This window comes from Macadamia integrifolia, chromosome 2, assembly GCF_013358625.1.
Source record: "Macadamia integrifolia cultivar HAES 741 chromosome 2, SCU_Mint_v3, whole genome shotgun sequence".
Taxonomy (NCBI): domain Eukaryota; kingdom Viridiplantae; phylum Streptophyta; class Magnoliopsida; order Proteales; family Proteaceae; genus Macadamia; species Macadamia integrifolia.
The window spans coordinates 12,475,841-12,495,175 of NC_056558.1; the positions used below are offsets into that span (position 1 = coordinate 12,475,841).

General features: G+C 38.0%; 2 protein-coding genes, 1 long non-coding RNA gene and 1 pseudogene across 3 annotated transcripts in view; all 4 read left to right on the forward strand.

The window, feature by feature from the left end:
• Positions 1 to 3,699, forward strand: part of LOC122058502 (RNA-binding protein 24-like) — a 6,017-nt gene extending 2,318 nt beyond the window's left edge. The window contains exons 4-6 of the mRNA XM_042621188.1: positions 624 to 660; positions 1,633 to 1,999; positions 3,112 to 3,699. Coding sequence (XP_042477122.1) covers positions 624 to 660; positions 1,633 to 1,999; positions 3,112 to 3,206 — 499 coding nt within the window. The 3' untranslated portion in view covers positions 3,207 to 3,699. The remainder of the gene's footprint in view (positions 1 to 623; positions 661 to 1,632; positions 2,000 to 3,111) is intronic.
• Positions 3,700 to 6,183: 2,484 nt separating this feature from the next.
• On the forward strand, positions 6,184 to 8,087 carry LOC122057692 (protein TRANSPARENT TESTA 1-like). Its single transcript, XM_042619900.1, is given in 3 exon segments — positions 6,184 to 6,516; positions 6,519 to 6,685; positions 7,289 to 8,087. Coding segments are annotated over 3 exon segments (789 nt in total). The 5' UTR covers positions 6,184 to 6,287; the 3' UTR covers positions 7,682 to 8,087.
• Positions 8,088 to 10,854: 2,767 nt separating this feature from the next.
• On the forward strand, positions 10,855 to 11,713 carry LOC122057701. The gene is made up of 3 exons (XR_006133596.1): positions 10,855 to 11,081; positions 11,321 to 11,399; positions 11,486 to 11,713. It is a non-coding gene; the product is annotated as an uncharacterized LOC122057701 (long non-coding RNA).
• Positions 11,714 to 14,136: 2,423 nt separating this feature from the next.
• LOC122057683 lies at positions 14,137 to 15,368 on the forward strand (annotated as a pseudogene).
• The last annotated feature ends 3,967 nt before the right edge of the window (positions 15,369 to 19,335 follow it).

The window sequence follows — 19,335 nt, forward strand, 5'->3', positions numbered from 1 at the left end:
GATATGGTGATATATGCATGGACAAATTAATACTTGGTTGCACGTACCGACCAAACCCTAACCCTATCTCCTAGCCCCAACACTAACCCTAGCTAGCTAGGGTCTTATAAAGGTTGCCCTAGTTCAAAATTAGAATCATAGATAGAGTACATTTCTAACCCAAGAAAAAAAAAGAAGGTAAGAGTACATTGAGAGAGAGAGGTGGGGGTGTCTCCTTGGAATTGCTCTTTATGGTGTACATCTTGTGATGGGTAGCTCTCAAAAATCCTCATTCCAACTGATTGACTGAGACAAGACATTTTTGTGTTGTTGCATCTGATATTGTGTAGATGAGGTGGGCCTAGCAAATACTGTGTTAGCAAACACTAATTTATAATCACAAAACCCTAGAAGACAACCTATCCAAGGCTGGTACCTGAGTACCTCACCTTTCATGTTCATCCATTTAGTATAGGGCGCACGTTGGGCCGGCCATGGAAGTGTTTTATTTTTTAATGTTTTTTTTTTTTTTTTAATTTAAATATATTTTTTTGGTAGAAACATATTAGAGTACTTCACGTAGTAGGAGAAGAAACAATGATTCTATCCATTTTAATGATTTCCATTGATATTTTACCTTGCAGGTACACCACCTATACACCAGATTATGGATACACCCAAGTAAGTATTTTGTATCAATAATGGAAAGATTTATTAATAGCTAAGGATACTCTAAAAAAAAATTTAATAGCTTATGATACTCTATTTACCAAAAAATAATATAAAAGGTTTTATATATGGTTGTAAGGTCAATATTTCAGCAGTTGGGTACGGATACTTGATTTTTTTTATATCCATTTGATGACTAAACTTTGTGTTAATAATAATAATAATTAGAAAAAATGATGTCCACGCAGCTGGCATCATTGTCCTCATGCATTTTTTCTACCATCCCTAGCAGTCTCTTTCATCCATTACATGTGGATCCCTCTTATATGACTGTGCAGCTCCTTCTTATGCTCCTATTGGTTTGGTATAGAAGAATATTCATCACACTCCAATAGCATGTTGATATCTTACCCTAATAATTAGTTGAAATGATGTTTTCTATTCGAGAGCCATGCTCCTTGGGTCTGTTCTCTCCTCCCCCATTAGGGAGCAAATATGTCGTTTCATAAGGAAGAAGAGAGATAGACAAGTGCTAGAGAGTACAATGGCCTCCTCCTATGAATGATCTCTCTTCCCCCTCTATTCATGAATCCATTTTGTTGCTGTCATTGATAACACTCTCCCCCCCCCCCCCTTTCCTCCCAATTGATATTTGAGTGAAAAGAAAGTTTTATCAACCGATTGTCTTGAATTTGGATTCCATTCCTTACGTGTAACAATCCCACCCTATCTCACACCGTTCATAGGATGTGAAAATGACCTTTGAGGTGTGAGGACCACACCTCATGGCTAGTTTGAGACGAGGTGGGGTGGTTACTTTCTAGGGGTGAGGAACTCAGCTACCTTTCTTATTATGTTAGAGGGTAATTGGTTAATTAATCACTCCCCTTTTATTTTGTTTTATTTTATTTTTTGGAAAGCAAAGGTTTGTTTACTAATGGGTGTTTGTTTTGGGTGATATATATGGATGGGCCCATTTGGCAGACGGTGTATAGCCCACATCTGCAAGCTCAGTATTACCATCAAATGTACGGAGCAGGGACGTCGACATCCAGCACGGGGATGACAGGGATGACTGGAATGGGAATGGCGATGGGAGGAGGGGCCTCCTCTTATTATTATGGCTTTGCTTTGCCATCACCACCGCCACCAGCAACAGCTACACCACCCAGGCTCACTTTTTCAGCTCATCGTCAGCCCCAGTGTATAGTTGGACCCTCCTACTTTCCTCTTCCCACCACCACCACCACCACCGCCACCGCCACTACACATGGGGAGGGGTCCTTCTCCACCTTTTCTCCACCAGGCCCCACCACCTCTATGCCTTCTCTTCCCTCAACTACTACTATTAGTAAGTATTCTCTCTCTCTCTCTCTAAGAATGTAGAAAAGGTTGGCGCTGTTGCAGTGTTGTCTGTTGACTATTCAACCTTTGTGTCTTTCCTTTTACGGAAATGCCATTCAGATTCTTTACACTTGGACATGGCTCATTGGCCGTAGAAATTAGAAAGTTTAGAGCGACAAATCCAAATAGTCCTTTTACGTTTTTTTTTTTTCCTTTCTATTTTTAACTTCTACTATTGGTTAAAAAAAAAAAAAAAAGACTAAATGAGTTGCGACCCCGTTTTACTTTTATATAAGACTGGCTGCCCATAATTGGCTCGTTTCTCAAGTTAGCAGTAATATTATTGGCCCAGTCCGGTCCAGTCAACTGAGGCATCAACAGAGTCTTTGGGATGAGACCCGTGGTCCCGTGGATGACAAAGCCTGCCCTTTTAGGTTCGACATCTTGGAAGAGGAGTTTAATTTGGCTACGTGAAATTCATTTTCAGGGTTAATAATGTCACACTGTTGAACCCCCAACTCTCCAAGTTCATGGACCATATTTGGAGGGGGGTGGCTCCTCTACTGCACAATAAAAGTGGAAGTTCAGATCTAACGCTCTAGAGCATCTCGAGATTTGTGTTTATGTATTGGGTTACATGTCGAAATGTTTCAAGGCGTCAGATCTGAGCTACTGCCTCTATTACGTAATAGAGGAGCCACGGGGGTAAAATAGGAATTTGGATCCTCTCACATGGATGTTGTGATATGGGATTTGAGGGTACAGTTAAATGGAGAGGATCCGGGCTCATGAAATAGGTCAGTTTTTAAACCCTAGTCCAACCTTGAGTCCTCTTAGTTTAGTGCAAAGCCCAATCTAGCTTTGAGGTAGGGTTGAGATAGCCTAAGTCCTCTTAGCCCAACCCAAGTCCATCTCGACCCGTGAGATTGGTTGAGATTTCTCGGCCCAGGCCGAATCTTATCAAACCAGCTAGAGTTGAGTTGGCACTAATTGACCTAGGCCCTCTCTGAGCTCAAGGAGTCCTTGGGCTCGGGTTCTCAGAGCCAAATTTACAACCCAATTTTGGGTTATATGGTCTATATTTTATTAGCATTGAATCTGTTTCTTGGACCATGGCAGTCTCAGATTCAAGGACAACCCAAGAACAAAGCTCGGCAACAACTGGAACTGGAGTGGTCAGTTCAGAGGTTGAGGAAGAGCGAGAGCAAGGTTGATGATGAAGAGAAGGGATCTATGGCTTGGTGGCAAGGTTCAGATACTATATAAACCTTGATCAAGGTTTTAACTTCGATTATTTCTCTTCTACAGTTGGAGACATTTTTTTCTCCAGTGCCCAATCTAGTGGAAAGCTACAGCCATGGCTAATGACCACTGGAGCAAGTGATTTTGAGTTATACTTATTGCTTCTAAGAACTGTAGCAACCAGAGATGAGCACTAGTCAATCTCAAAAACTCCACTAAGCTGTTTTTCCATTTTCATTTTTCACTTACTACTTCTTTTCTTTGGGTTGATTTGTTATTTAACTATCAGCCCTGAACTGAGACCCCTCAATAATGGATAGTTTTTGCATGAACTGGTCTATACTTTGACATCAATTTGAGGAACTTAAGTTCTGTAATAACTTAGTTCAAGATCCATTGGATTGGAATCTTCTATTCTTATCAAGTAAATGAAATAGTATATAAGGATCTACAATCTTTTCAGCATTTTATGTAGCCGCGTGAACCATACAATCTTTAAGAGTTTGGATCATATTCATATATCCTTTGATTAGCCTTTTATGTTTGAAATCTTTTGTTTCAATTTGAATTGTATATAGTGTTAGGGTTTCATGTGAAAGCAACCAATCTTACATTGAATGTGAATAGCTCAATATGAATTCTTGTTAGGACTCAGGTAAAATTCATCTTCAAAAGCTAGTTCTTAAGGAGAGAATACCCGAGTAACTATTCTAGCTGAGTCCCAACATATGGTAATAACAACAAATAACATTTTTTGTTTTATTGTAGAAGATAACAACAAGAGCATCAGAAGCAGAAGCAACAACATCATTTGATGCAATATTCTAATAATATAAAATATAGTCATTAAATTGTACTTGACTTTGCAACCGAGAAGGAAAAAAAATTCTGAAGAGTATAATTGTCAAATTTGGTAAGAGTTTTAAGTAGGTTACACAATCATGATTATAAAAGTTTTCTTCCTCATTTTTAAATTAATTACTTTTCTTCATTTTCCTTGCTTTTACTTGGAACTAGATGGAGCCTCAGAAATGAAAATCTCTTTAGAAAAATGAGAACCTAAAATGATGTAATAAATGAAATTGAAATTGTAAACACATAATTATACAATGCATTCAAAGATTTATGTGGTTTGACAAGATTACCTACGTCCACGGTGAGATAAGATCTATTTATAATCAAAGGAGAATAGGGTTACAACTACTCTTCCTCACACCTGTCTCAGATTTCTTACATAGAAAGAACCATCATTACAAATTTATTACAAAATCCTATTGATGGCCCCTCAAAATCAGTGCAATTATACAACTGACAGAATACAAGACATCATGCCCCCAACAATCTCCACCTTGGCTTGAATTCTGTTGAAGCTTCTGTGAAGATAACTCGTAGATGCCTTCATCCCCGTACCTTCATATAAAGGTATAGACCTGCACCTATTAGTGCGTCCCTCACTTTAGAAAATGAGTAACATTAATCAAGTCTAAATAGGACTCGAATTTCTCTATAATGATCAACTTAGTACATATATAAGATTGCTGTTTGTGTGAAACCTCACATACATATGTTTTGACCATGCATGTAACACTTGATTCTTTGTAAGATGTATGATACTCTCTGACTATCACAATTTAACACCCTACCTCCTTGTTCCAACCTCAACTCATGAACCAACCAAACCCCTTCCTTGGTAGCCTCAACCGCCGTTACGTACTTTGTCTTTGTAGTGGACAGTGGAACTATGGATTAATTGAAGCATCGTCCTATCCGATATAGGTCCACTAGCTAATATAAATACATACCTTGTAGTAGACCTTTGCATGTCCAAGCCATCAGCATAATCAGAATCAATATATCCCATTAATTCTATGGAACTTCCTTTACATTGAACATATATAACACCCAAATCAGTAGTCTTATTTAGATTTTTTAAGGAAATCCACTTAATTACATTCGAGTGTTTCTTCCCTAGATTACTTATATATAAGTTGACAATATTGATTGTATGAGACAACTCTAGCTTACTATAAATCATAGCATAAATGAAACTTCCAACTCCGCTAGCACAAGGATTCCAAGACTTTTGCTCCACCTTTTCATGTGTTGTAAAGGTCATCTACACAACCCTTTTTTTTTTTTATCCATGTGGCATGTCAAATGAGGCCCAATTTTATGGACATATACACCACATGAGCTCTACTCACTTGTAAAAAGTTTAAGACACTCAGCTCATTTTGGTATGATATTTTCACCAATGATAAATGATCTAGGGAGAGAGAGAGAGAGAGAGAGAGAGAGAGAGAGAGAGAGAGAGAGAGAGAGAGAGAGAGAGAGAGAGAGAGCTAACCTCAGAATATGTGAGCCAAATGAACACAAACTAATCAGCCCCGTTGAAAAAATAACATTTAGGGAAAAGCAAGTACACGATGTCATGTGTACTTACATCTCAGAATCTTTCTCCTCTGCCGCTATTAGCCATAAGATGCGAATATAAGCGGGCAGCCTATAAATCCTTCTGTACTTTAATTTTACATTTCTCTATTTTATGATATTCTTGATGCCAAAGGATCCCATTTGATATGTTTTCATTGGCTGGTGATAGACATCCCTCACATATCATAGTGACATTAGCACAACCCCCTTTGGAATCAATGACCCTCTCTCTCTCTCATTGAGTCTGAACCAGACCAAATATTGAGGTTACCAAGTATTTCCAAGGCTCTGTAGTGGGTCATTTGCCAAATTCAGGGGCCATGGGCCACTGGAATTTAAGCAAAATGCTTTCAATATCTAAAAGGAGAACGGTAGATAGAGCAGCACCAATTAAAGATCCAATTACCAGAGGTTGCTGTCCTACAACCAACAAATTCTCCAGCTACTCCACACGACACTCTTAACACCAACTTTAGCCTTCTCTCCCTCAGCAATTTTCATATAATTTTCTCAATCTCACAGTGACCATTATCATTAAATATGGCTACCAAATCCCTTTATAAGTAGCCCAAAACTTTGAAAGGAATAAGGCCTGCTCCACCCTCACCCTCACCCTCTTCATGGATTCCTCACTTGTCTCATGTGCCTCAAGTTCCTTCACTTCTTCTACCAAGGATACCCAATCCTCTACTCTTTCTGCAAACACTACCGAGAACATTTTTGAGCCCCTACCTCTACTAAGACGCTTGCTTAACTCACCCACCTCAACAGTTGAGGATAATAATCATCAAAGAGACTGCGAGGACGCCGACGAGGTCACAGTTGCATTACACATTGGCCTACCTAATTGCTCACCAATGAGTCCTTCAAACCAAATGAGAAGAGAGATGACAATGTAGCCATGGATGTAGCTGCTACAAAGTTTTGGGTACCTACCCCAGCACAGATACACATTGGCTTCACCCACTTCACCTGTCATATCTGCAAGAATACCTTCAACCGCCACAGCAACCTACAGGTTCAACTGTTACGTTCCTCTCCCCATCTTCTTCTTCTTTTTTTCATTTCTTTTTTTAATTATTATTTCAGTTAATATTATTCAAATGTGAGTATTTTTTTAAGAAAAAATTGATACACGAAGGAAAAAAAATAGATAATAATAACTTGGTCCTTGGTTATTATTAAAGTGAAAAACATTTTGCTTCCTCATTATAATATATTACCTATATAAGAGATTGTTTATTTTTTCTTCACCCACGATGAAGATAATCTTTTAATTTATGGGTTTTGGTGGTTGGTGGGATTGCCTCTAATAAGGACAGAAGTTAATGATGATATCATACGGTGGTCAATAGAATAATGATAATAAATAACCATAGATTTGTGAGTTTGTCATGGATGAAGGAAAACTTTCTCCTAATTTATTAAAAAATTATGAGGATTACTATGATCATAATTAATTAAAATTTAAGTGGGGCTTACAAATTTGAAAACTGTTTTCTTTAATCCCACATGAGAAGTGAAACCCACACAACTCCATTCCTGTTTGCTTTCATTCTATGCTGTATACGCAATTCATTTCTTATCCTTTATCTTTCTTTGTTAATGGTTTGGGTGGTAGATGCACATGTGGGGACATGGGTCACAGTATCGTAAGGGACCAGAATCACTGAAGGGAGAAGAACCAAGAGCCAAGTTAAGCATCCCTTGTTATTGTTGTGCACAAGGATGTAAGAACAATATCAACTACCCAAGAGCCAAGCCTCTTAAAGACTTCAAGACACTCCAAACTCATTACAAGAGGAAGCATGGGATGAAGCCCTTCATGTGTAGGAAGTGTGGGAAGTTGTTGGCAGTGAAGGGTGACTGGAGAACCCATGAGAAGAACTGTGGAAAGTTTTGGCTTTGTGTTTGTGGGTCAGACTTCAAGCACAAGAGATCTCTTGAGGACCATATCAGGGCTTTTGGCTCTGGTCATGGTCCCTGCTTCCCTACTTCCATTGAAGGCTTTTAAGAAGTTTAACACTATCAGTCTATCAGACCAGTTTATCTTTCATCTCCATTCAACTATTTAATATATATATATATATATATATATATATCCATGAAAGGGGAACATGTATGTGTGCTATATAGATTCTTGTATGGATATGAATGAGGTAGTGTAAGGTCCTCTTCTATTCTTAATCGCACAATTTTTGTGTAATTCTCTCGTATATGCGACATCTGTACATTTTCAAACTCGAATGATTGTAGAAGTTTAAGGCATTTTCTGAAAATATACAGATGTTGCGTGTACAGAGAGAATTGCACGATTAAGTATTGAAGAGAATCAAGATCCGATGGACTATGACCCTACATCTAATTATTTGTACAGGATGTAAGTAGCTTTTTCTTACTTATAATAATGTTTTGTGAAATCAGTTATTTGTACTTACAATCACTGTTAAGGAATCAGAATCGATCAATTGAATGATTCTGGATGATTCAAAGTTCAAACCGGCCAATTCGACTTGTTTCTCTAGGTTCAGGCCAATTCCAGCCGGATCGGATTGGTGGAGACCGACTTGTAGTTGAACCTTACCTACAATGACCCATGGACCTGTCCTCACAAAAACATGTCTAGGCCCAGTCTAATAGGACCGTCCACCCAACAAAGCCCAGGCCGAGCTCAAGCCTTAATTAGGCTTGTGTGGTCCAAAGTGAGGTATACTTTCCTCCTGTTCACCCTTACATGGCCTGTGAAGAAGAACTGGATGGGGATAGGGAAGTGAAATACAATTTCCATTGATTGAATGAAGTGAAATGAAATTAATTGAAAAGAGAAAAAGGAATGGATATCTCTGTCTGTCCCTGAGGTTTAGGTTTTTTTTTTTTTTTTTTTTTTATAATCGAGCTATAAATGATCGATTATTGATAGGTTCCCATTTCCCAGGTTGAGTTCTCTTTGAATAAAGATGTGGGAGGAGTAAATTTTTTAGAGGTAGATCACATATTATTGTTCATTGAATTATATAGTTAGCTCTTAGATCAGCTCCCAAATTGGATTATGTTTCAAATTCAAATTATTCCATTCTCATTGTAAAGTTCCTATATGAAAAATCAAGAAGGAAATGAAACTGCGAGAGAGAAATGAAAATTGACAACAACAAACTATGGACAATTTTTTTTTTTTATTGTCGCAATGGATGTGGTCCGTATATGGGCTGGTGGAACGGCCACGCGCATTGACCTGGGCACTGAGTCACTGAGTTCCCAACCCATAGAAAGGTCGATTTTTTCCCCGAGTTGGAACCGTGAAATCCGCAGTTAGCAATTTGAGCTATTCATCTCCTCTTCCTTCTTAGCATATAAGTTATAAAGTACTCAATTAAGCTATTCTGAGTATGGCTTTTTCATCTTCTTTACCTTCTGTTTCTCTGTTGCTTTTACAACTCATGCTTCTTGCTTCCCTCTTCCATCTCTCCTCTGCCGGGAGAAAGCTCAGTGAGTTGGTGCAGGAGAAACCCCTGCTTCAATACCACAAGGGCTCTCTCCTCACTGGCCAATTTTCGGTCAATATCCTTTGGTACGGCAAATTCAACACTTCTCAACGGGCAATCGTCACTGATTTCATCTCTTCCCTCTACAACTTCCCAGATAACCCAAACCCAACTACCCTCTGTTCTCACTTGGTGGAAAACCACTGATAAATACTACCAACTCAGCTCCAAGAAACCCTCTTCCCTCTCCCTCCATCTGGGTAAGCAGCTTCTTGACGAGAACTACTCCTTGGGCAAATCTCTCACCAGCAAGCAACTCATTCAGCTCGCAGCCACGCCCCCAATAACGACATTGGCCTCGACGGTATGGTTATCAATTTGGCTAGCCTCTTAGCTGGAACTGCAACGAACCCATTTGGTAATGGTTATTACCAAGGATCTGCAGAGGCACCTCTTGAAGCTGCTTCTGTTTGTCCCGGAATCTATGGGAAAGGAGCTTATCCGGGTTATGCGGGCGAGTTGATGGTGGATTCGACGACCGGTGCTAGCTACAATGCCCACGGCGTTAATGGGAGGAAATACCTACTTCCGTCCCTGTACGACCTTATCACATCTTCATGCTCGACCCTAATCTAAAATGGACGGAATTTAGCTGCTGTCCGGGGTTGCAGCTACTGTGATCACCAAAAAAATGGAATTTAAAAGGGTTTTTTGAAAAATACTATAATAAGAGGTATTTATAAACCCTAGAGAAAAGTAAATTATTCTAATTCTTTCGCTCCCAAATTTATTGATTTATTTGTTCTTTTCTCCCTTTATAAATCAATAAAGCAAATTATTTTTGTTTACTCCTTCAATCAGTTTTGTAATTACTTAAACCCATTTCCAAATTCATGAATCTAGAATTACTAACAGCTCCAGGTTATACCCTCTAGCTGAAATTTTAACTTGTTCGTTTTCAGACACAATTTATTAAACGGTTTTACGATTTAGATGTAAATGGATCGATTCGATTTCGATAAATGATTTCAGTTACAAATTCACATCCTTACTTCTTACGATCGTTGCTCTAAGAGGTGTTGCAGTTCATTTCGACAGTAGGGGACTTGGGAAAACCATTTCACCTCGGTGATGAGCTGCTGGTTCTAGATCATCCATTTTTTCTTTTGTTGATGGACATTGCTTAAGCAAAATTTTAGGCAAAGATTAATTTTTTTTTCTCCGGATAAGGAGGCAAAGATTAATTGCAATCATTATATCACCTCATTAGGTTGCCTAGGCTCTGTACTATAACATTCTAAAAAATCAATTCTGTTGTTTTTTTTTATTTTTTTAGAACAGAAATAGAGTAAAAGTTGTATGGTAAGTCCGGTTCAATTTCTTGTTTTTTTGTAATGAACCAACACTTTTTAAGTTTTAGAATTCATTTTTTGAAGCATGAAAACCAAGCTTCTCACACTCAGAATTTATTCTGATCAAAAGGCACAGAATGAAGCTCCCACTTAAGTACGAAAGGGTAAAATCGACATTTTCACTTAAAACATAAGAAAATGGTAGACCGAACCCTAATTCATTCTCTTTCTTGGAATACCAGAAGAGAGAAGCATACAGAAACCCCTCTCTTCATCCTCCTTCCTCCTTCGCCTAACCAGTCACCGAAACCCATCCCTAACCTCCCTGACTGGAAACGAAACGAAATGGCAACCTAAACCAGTCACTTCCCTCTCCCTCCCTCATCTCTTCATTCTCCTTTGCCCGAAACCCATCCCTGACTAGAAATCTATCTCTCCACCCACAATTTTTTATCTCACAGCGGTGATTCAGTGACCGGCGCTAGGTCCAAAGCAAGGCAGGTTTCGCGGCACAACAATCCCTGAAGTCCTAAAATCCTCGACCAACGGCGGACACTCCAAGAGGCACCTGCAGAAATAGGTTAGAAACAAAGGAACACCCTCTTTCCCTCTCCTTGTGCGCTACAGAAATTGTTTTTTTTTTGGGTAACAACAGAAGTTGGTTCATGCTCAATATGATTGATTCCTGATGGTTGATCAGATGCCCGTAGTATAATAATTAAATTCCATGCGGGTTAATTTTGTTGAAAGTAGATTTTATTTAGTTATTCTTTTTTTTTTGGGGAAGGTATCCATTGTGTTCTATTTTTTCATGTATAGGTGTTTGTTTTTCTCTCTTATTATGCATGAAGCCATCCCTGCATCCCAAGTAATTTTGAATTTCCTCATCCTCCACCTGGTACATTCTAAATCTTAACCTCACCAGTTGATTATGCTCTATTTTACATATTGTGTTGATTCATTACTTTTCACTTTACGTGCTAGGTAAATATTATGTGGTTGATTCTGGTTATCCATCTACTACTGGATTCTTGACGCCATTCAAAAGACAAAGATACCATCTAAATGATTATAGGAATAGACGTCCAAGGACAGCAGTAAAACTATTTAATAATAGACACTCTTCTGTTAGGAATGTCATAGAGCGCAGTTTTGGTTCTTTGAAGAAACGCTTCCCAATTCTGAGTAAAATGCCATGTTTTCCACTGAATACACAAACATGCATCGTCATTGCTTGTTGTGCACTTCACAACTTCATTCGGGAGGAAGAACTTGCAGAAAGAATTTTAAGAAGTTTGGTGAAAATTGGTGGAATGAGAAGCCTGAAGAAATTCAAGATTATGTACCACCAGCTCACATTAGTATAAGCTTAGCAGAAAGAAGAAGACAATGGATGATCTTAGGAAAAAGATTGCAAATGAGTTAGCTGTTAAAGCTGGAATGGCTTAAATTACATGATTACATTTTGATGATTGGATTTAAACTTTGAAGTAGTGGAACATGTTTTGCAGTTAAGAATTAAGTTGGAAGACCTAATTTATGCCCTTAAGTTCATAATTAGATACTTTAAGAATTATGTCAATACTTGAATTTATTCTTATTCATACTTTTATGTTATTATGATAAATCATATTTTTGTTGAAACATTTCATATTTCATATGGCAAGGAAACACAGCCAAATATTTCATATTTGAAGTGAACACCATGTTGTTGATATGGAGATATTCTTATTTATCGCATTCGACTTAAGCTATTTGGGTAATAATGGTTTTCATAACTTAGAACTTATTAAAAAACCATTGACTATCCTTAGATTTTATTTAAAAATCACAACTTTGACACCCATGGTGAAGATGGCACTTTATGTAAATATTGGTTTCTAACAGAAACGATTCTGTTAAGTACGAACCATACATGTTTCTGTTTCTTTCAGGTTATAAAATCATTTTTTTTTTACGATTACTATACAACATTTAAGATGCAGAATCACTCTAAAAAAATAGAAATACAAAAAAAAAATGCTAGACTCAAAATCATGTTAAAAAAACAGAATCGTTACAACATAGAGCCCTAGTGTCCAAGCGATGAAAATAGTAAGACTTCATTGCCTTCCACCCTATCTTCTTATCTTGTTTTTCCAGCTGGCCCCACCCACTGATCTAATTTGAAATGGTAAAATCGCAATTCATTGGGAACGTAGCGAGCTTGACTTGAAGCTTTCTAAAAACGAAAGGTGAAGTACTAAAATAGCTTTTTCTTTGAAGCTTTCCATGAAAATTGATTAAAAAAAAACCATCTCGATGGTAGGGCCGTATGTGTCATGCCTGTCTTTCAAATAAGAAATTTTGAAAAAGTTAACCCAATTTGCGGGACCCACATCATTTCCACTCTAACCCCAGCCGTAAGGCCCCAAATTACAGGTTTACAGCCTTTAGTCATAGCATTAGGTCTGTTTATAGCGATACAGCTGTCACATGATAATTTGATCCACTACGGACACCAGTGTCAATATAAAACCGAAATCATTTATCCGAATCGAAACCAATTAGTTATAACCGAATCGACCTGTACCATATACCATAGTAAATTGATCCAATTTTGATTTTATAAATCATTATTATAGTTTGAAATCAAATCAAACCATAAAACCAATGATTAACAGACACCTAGTATTCTTAAAGTATTTTGAATTTCGATGGATTTTATAAATAAAGGGAAGAAAAAAAAAAAAAAAAAAAGCAAAGTATTAACCGTGAAGGGAGCTTCACTTGCACACAATCTCACTTCTTGATTTCTAATTTCTAGGATCGTAGTTAATTAATTATAATATGTGCAGTCTTTTATATAGAAAGTATATTGTCATTGGCAAAATAAATGTATATTGTTCTAACTCTTTAAGAAATTTAATATATGTAGACTTCACACTAGTTGTAGGATACAAATCATTTTTTAAAACCACACTATTAATCCCATGTAAGTCGATTGTGAATTGAATAACAAAAATCGATTAAAAACAGTTAAAATTGAAATCGAATGAAAATGATTCTGATTTCACTTTATTCCTATCCAGTACGATTTTAATTTTACCTTATCAAAATATAAATCGTATTAAAACCGAACCAAATAACTAAAACTACACCATTTGACAACCTTAACCATCACACACCCACGCGCTCAAGGTTTGTACGAGCGAGTGAGTGAGTCAATGCAGCTAACTCTGTATTTCTTTCTTTTTTTCTTGATAATGGCAGCTGACTCTCTATGACTGTGCACTCGGCATTTTCCAAATTCTCGAAGAAATTAAAAAAAAAAAAAAAAAAAAAAAAAAAAAAAAAAAAAGAGAAGGGGGCGGAAGTGGCAATCCCAGAACCAGTTGGCATATGCTAATAGCACCCAGCTGTGCTCGCTTTCTTTCCAAAGTCTCAATTTCCTTTTCTCTCGTAAATTCGTCACCCTTACCCTTTGACAGAGAAAAGATAAAGAGAAACGGTAGAGGTCTAAGGGCATCTTCGTCAATTCGGAAACATTATAGTTAGAGAGAGAGAGAGAAGGACCCGCTAGCCTCATTTCGTCGAAAACAGTCCCTTCCAGACTTCCTCCCTCGAGGCCCAAAGCTATATAAAGCCACCCACATTCTCCACTCCACAACCTCAAGCATCCGAAGTTTCCAACTCTACAATCAAGATCTGAAAGAAATTTCAGCTACTCATCTCCTCTTCCTTCTTAGCATTTTAAGTTCTTAAGTAATCAAGCTTTTCTGAGTATGTCTTTTTCATCTTCTTTACCTTCTGTTTCTCTGTTAATCTTACAACTCATACTTCTTGTTTCCCTTTTCCATGTCTCCTCTGCCGGGAGAAAGCTCACTGAGTTGGTGCAGGAGCAACCCCTGCTTCAATACCACAAGGGTTCTCTCCTCTCTGGCCAATTTTCTCTCAATCTCCTCTGGTACGGCAAATTCAACACTTCTCAACGGGCAATCGTCACTGAATTCATCTCTTCCCTCTCCACAACTTCTCAGACAACCCAAACCCAACCACCCTCTGTTCTCACTTGGTGGAAAACCACTAATAAATACTACAAACTCAGCTCCAAGAAACCTCTTCCATCTCCCTCCATTTGAGTAAGCAGACGAGAACTACTCCTTGGGTAAATCTCTCACCAGCAAGCAACTCATTCAACTCGCAGCCAAAGGTGAGCAGAGGAACGCTATTAACGTTGTCTTGACTGCCTCTGATGTCGCCGTTGAAGGGTTCTGTGTCAGCAGATGCGGGACACATGGGTCGTCTCCAAGTCACCAGATGAACGTTCACAACGGGAAGTACAAGTTCCCTTACATCTGGGTTGGAAACTCAGAAACACAGTGCCCTGGTCAATGTGCTTGGCCCTTCCACCAGCCCCAGCCCATCTATGGTCCTTTGGTCCCCCCCCCCCCCCCAATAACGACGTTTGCCTCGACGGTATGGTTATCAATTTGGCTGGCCTCTTGGCTGGAACTGCAACGAACCCATTTGGCAATGGTTACTACCAAGGATCTGCAGAGGCCCCTCTTGAAGCTGCTTCTGCTTGTCCCGGAATCTATGGGAAAGAAGCTTATCCGGGTTATGCCGGCGAGTTGTTTGTGGATTCGACGGCCGGTGCTAGCTACAATGCCCACGGCGTTAATGGGAGGAAGTACCTACTTCCGTCCCTGTACGACCATACCACATCTTCATGCTCGACGCTGGTCGGAAGCAGTAGCAGAGAAGAGTTCTAGAGAGGATATATATATATGGAGATGATACATCATCGATATAGGATATATTATTTCATTGATTTATTTATTCTTTTTTCCCCTTAATAAATCTATAAAGCAAATTATTTTTGTTTGCTCCTTCGATCAGTTCTATGATTCATTAAATCTCGTGACTTTGGGGAGAGTGTTAGTGATTCTAAATCCTAGAATCATTTGAATAACCTACAGTGTATAGAATACAAGAATGAATAATAGAAAGAAATCGATCACATACCTGTTGAGGGTGAATGAAGTTCTTAAATCAAGGTTGACGCTTGCACCACGAACTATGATGAAGAACCACACGATATGGGTCATTCTACTGAGATCTTCTGCATCCTCTTACTCTAGGATTTTCTCTCTGTCTCTACACTAGCTCTTGTGAGAAAGCAGTGCTCCCAAAATATTATTATGAGAGTAACGGCTGCAAGGATCGTCAGTATTTTATATATAATAGAATCCCTAAACCCTATTCTATTCCCATAGTAGAATAGGGCTAGAAGTTTCCTAATTATAGTGGTCCTTATTCTCTTGGGCCCAATAGGTCAATCAGTATCAGTTAAGCCCACATAAGAGTCCTAACAATCTCCCACTTGGGTTACACTGATATTGATGTCTTCCCATTAACATCTGGCCAAATAATCCAAAGATTGAATACTACTCATAATAAACTTTGAACCAATCAATAATTTATATTGTTGAATAATAGTAGAAAACACACCTCAATATACGGCATATAACTATCTAATGTTACAAACAATAGAAAATTATCAATTCAAATCGCCTGGAAACATAGATATAAGGAATTATATCATAACTGTGATCACATAAGATATATCATTCCTTATAGGTCTGTTCCTGATCTAAAGATCAGCCTACCTTGAAAACCTCACAGGTAGAGAACTTTGATATTAATCAATACTTAGGCAAACCGCCATTTTCTTGTATTAATATCTCACTTTGGCATATAGTCTATGGTTAACAACCACCTCCATGGATTTAGGCTAAATACCGCCATAAATCACGAAACTTGGCTAAACACGGCCATTAACAGTGACATGTCAAAGTGAACTACAATAATCATACAACAATATGATGAGAGAGAATATAAATGAACACTATACTAGAAAATAAACATCCTCAATATAGATTGTGCTCATAATATATGATCTAACAAAATGATGCTTATTACCATACCATTAAGGTTAAGTAAACTCACTCTGAATAAGCATATTAAAAGATTCCATCACACCCATGTTAGAAACATGAGTCTTAAAAATTCCCACTGGAAGAGCTTTAGTTAGAGGATCAACAACCATCTCTTCAGTAATAATATGCTTAACAATGATCTCCCCAGTGTTGATCTTCTCACGAACCAGAAGATATTTAATCTTAATGTGTTTGGAGCTGTTTGATCTTTTGTTATTCTTTGTAAAGAAAACAGCCAAAATTTTGTCACACCACAAATGCAAAGGCTTAGAGATGGAATCTACAACCTTCAGTTCATATATGAAATTCCTCAGCCACACTACCTGCTTGGTAGCCTCATAAAGTGCCACAAATAGTTTGTTTGGCACTCTTCCAAGAAATAGTTCCTCCTCCCAATACAAAAATGTATCCAGAGGTAGACTTTCTATCATCAGTACACCCACTAAAGTCCGAGTCAGAATACCCCACAAATTTAAATTTCTCTGATTTACTGAACACTAGCTTGAAGTCCTTTGTTCGTTGTAGATAACACATGATCTTCTTAGCTGCAGTCCAATGAGCCAGACCAGCATCAACTTGAAACCTGTCAAGTACACTAATTGCAAAGGCAATGTCAGGGTGAGAACAAACTTGTGCAGACATTAGACTTCCAACAGCAGAGGCATAAGGCTTGTCATTCATTGAGCTCCTCTCAATATCATTCTTTGGTCATTGTTGCTCGTTCAACTTGTCTCATTTACTGATGGGTGCTTCACCACCAGAACATTTAGACATGTTAAACCTCTTTAAAATTCTATCAAGATATGCCCGTTGTGATAGCCTAAGTAACCCCTACGACCTATCACGACTAAACTCGATTCCAAGCACATAACTAGCTTCACTCATGTCCTTCATTTCAAAGTTTTCTAAAAGAAAACCCTTAGTCTCCATTAATAAGGTCTTATTGTTGCTAGCCAACAGAATTTCATTCACATAGAGCATAAGAAAGATGAAATTACTCCCATTGAGCTTCAAATATACACTGATCGATTGGATTCTTTACAAAACCAAAAGAGGTCACAACTCGATCAAATTTCAAGTATTGTCGAGATGCTTGTTTTAACTCATAAAGAGACTTTTTCAACATATAAATAAAGTCCTCTTTACCCTTTTCCTCAAAACCTTCTGGTTGCCTCATGTACACCTGCTCTGACAGTTCTCCATTCAGAAAGGTTGTTTCACATCCATCTAATGTAACTCTAGGTTAAAATGGGCAACAATGGCCATGATAATTTTGAATGAGTCCTTTGATGAGATAGGTGAGAAAGTTTTCTTGTAATCCATTCCCTCTCACTGAGTAAAACCCTTTGCCATGAGTCTAGCTTTGTAGCGTTCTACTCTACCTTAAGAATTTGTCTTGGTTTTGAAAACCCACTTGGATGCAATAGCCTTACAATCCTTTGGAATTTACACTGATTTCCATACTCCATTGTTGCTAATGGATGACAGTTCTTCCTTCATTGTTTCTACCCATTTGTCTAAATGCTTATGATTAATTGCTTGAAGAAAAGTAACAAGGTCTTCTTCTTGCCTTATGTCAAACTCACACCCATTCAAATAAGATACATAATCAGAGTGTAGAGAAGGCTTGCGCATTCTAGTAGACTTCCTTACAGGTTCAAGTGGAAGACTGCCAATATCAGCGGTATCAGGAGGTGATGGTGGGTCTGCAATAGCAATATCTATCCCAACTTGTAAATCATATTCAATTGGAATTTGAGTGACTATATGATCAGATAGGATGGGATTGAAATCAAGAAGTGAATTTTTTAACTCAACAAATGCTATCTCAGGGGTGTCATACTTCCCTTCTTCAAAGAGAAGTTACGAGGTGTTCTAGATTCTTCATTGCATTTAACAAATCTAGCATAAGTGATCTCTACAATTTTGTGTCCTGGGCCAGAACAATAGAATCTATACCCTTTAGACCTCTCTGGGTATCCCATAAAATGGTCACTTGTAGTCATTGAGTCAAAATATTTTTCTTGAGGGTTAAAGACTTTGGCTTCTGTCTGACATCCCCACATTCACAAGTGTCTAAGGCTAAGCATTCTGCCACTTCAGAGTTCATAGGGAGTCTTATTCACAGACTTGCTTAGCACTCTATTGAAAAGATAAACAGCAGTTTTAAGTGCCTCTCCCCATAAGGATTCTGGTAAGGTGGTATTGCTCACCATAGAACGGACCATGTCTTTCAGAGTACGATTTCTTCTTTCTGCTACTCCATTCTGCTGAGGTGTTCTAGGTATGGAATATTGAGGACCTATCCCATGTTCTTGCAAGAATTTTGTAAAAGGACCAAGCAACTGCTCAAAAGCACCACTTCTCCCATAATATTCTCCACCCCTATCGGATCTGACCACTTTGATCTTCTTGAAGTGGAAAAGTTCAACTTCAGCTTTAAAAATCTTAAAAACATCTAGAGCACTAGATTTCTCACTGACAAGGAAGACATACCCATATCTTGATCAATCATCAATAAAAGTTATAAAATATGCCCAGGGAGTGTAGGTACAAGAAAAGGCCCATATATGTCAGTGTGAATGAGGTCTAATACTTCAATACTGCGAGTAGCATCCTTTTTCCTGAAAATTGTCATCTTTCCTTTAATGCAATCTATACATGTTTTCATGTCCTGAAAATCAATATTTTTAAATATCCCTTACTTTCCCAATCTTTTTATCCTCTTGGTTGAAATATGGTCCAACCTTCTATGCCACAACATAGAAAATTTCTCATCAATCAGGGAGCGTTTTACTCCCACATTTAGAACCCATGAAGAACTACAATTCAATCTATAAAACTCATCAATAA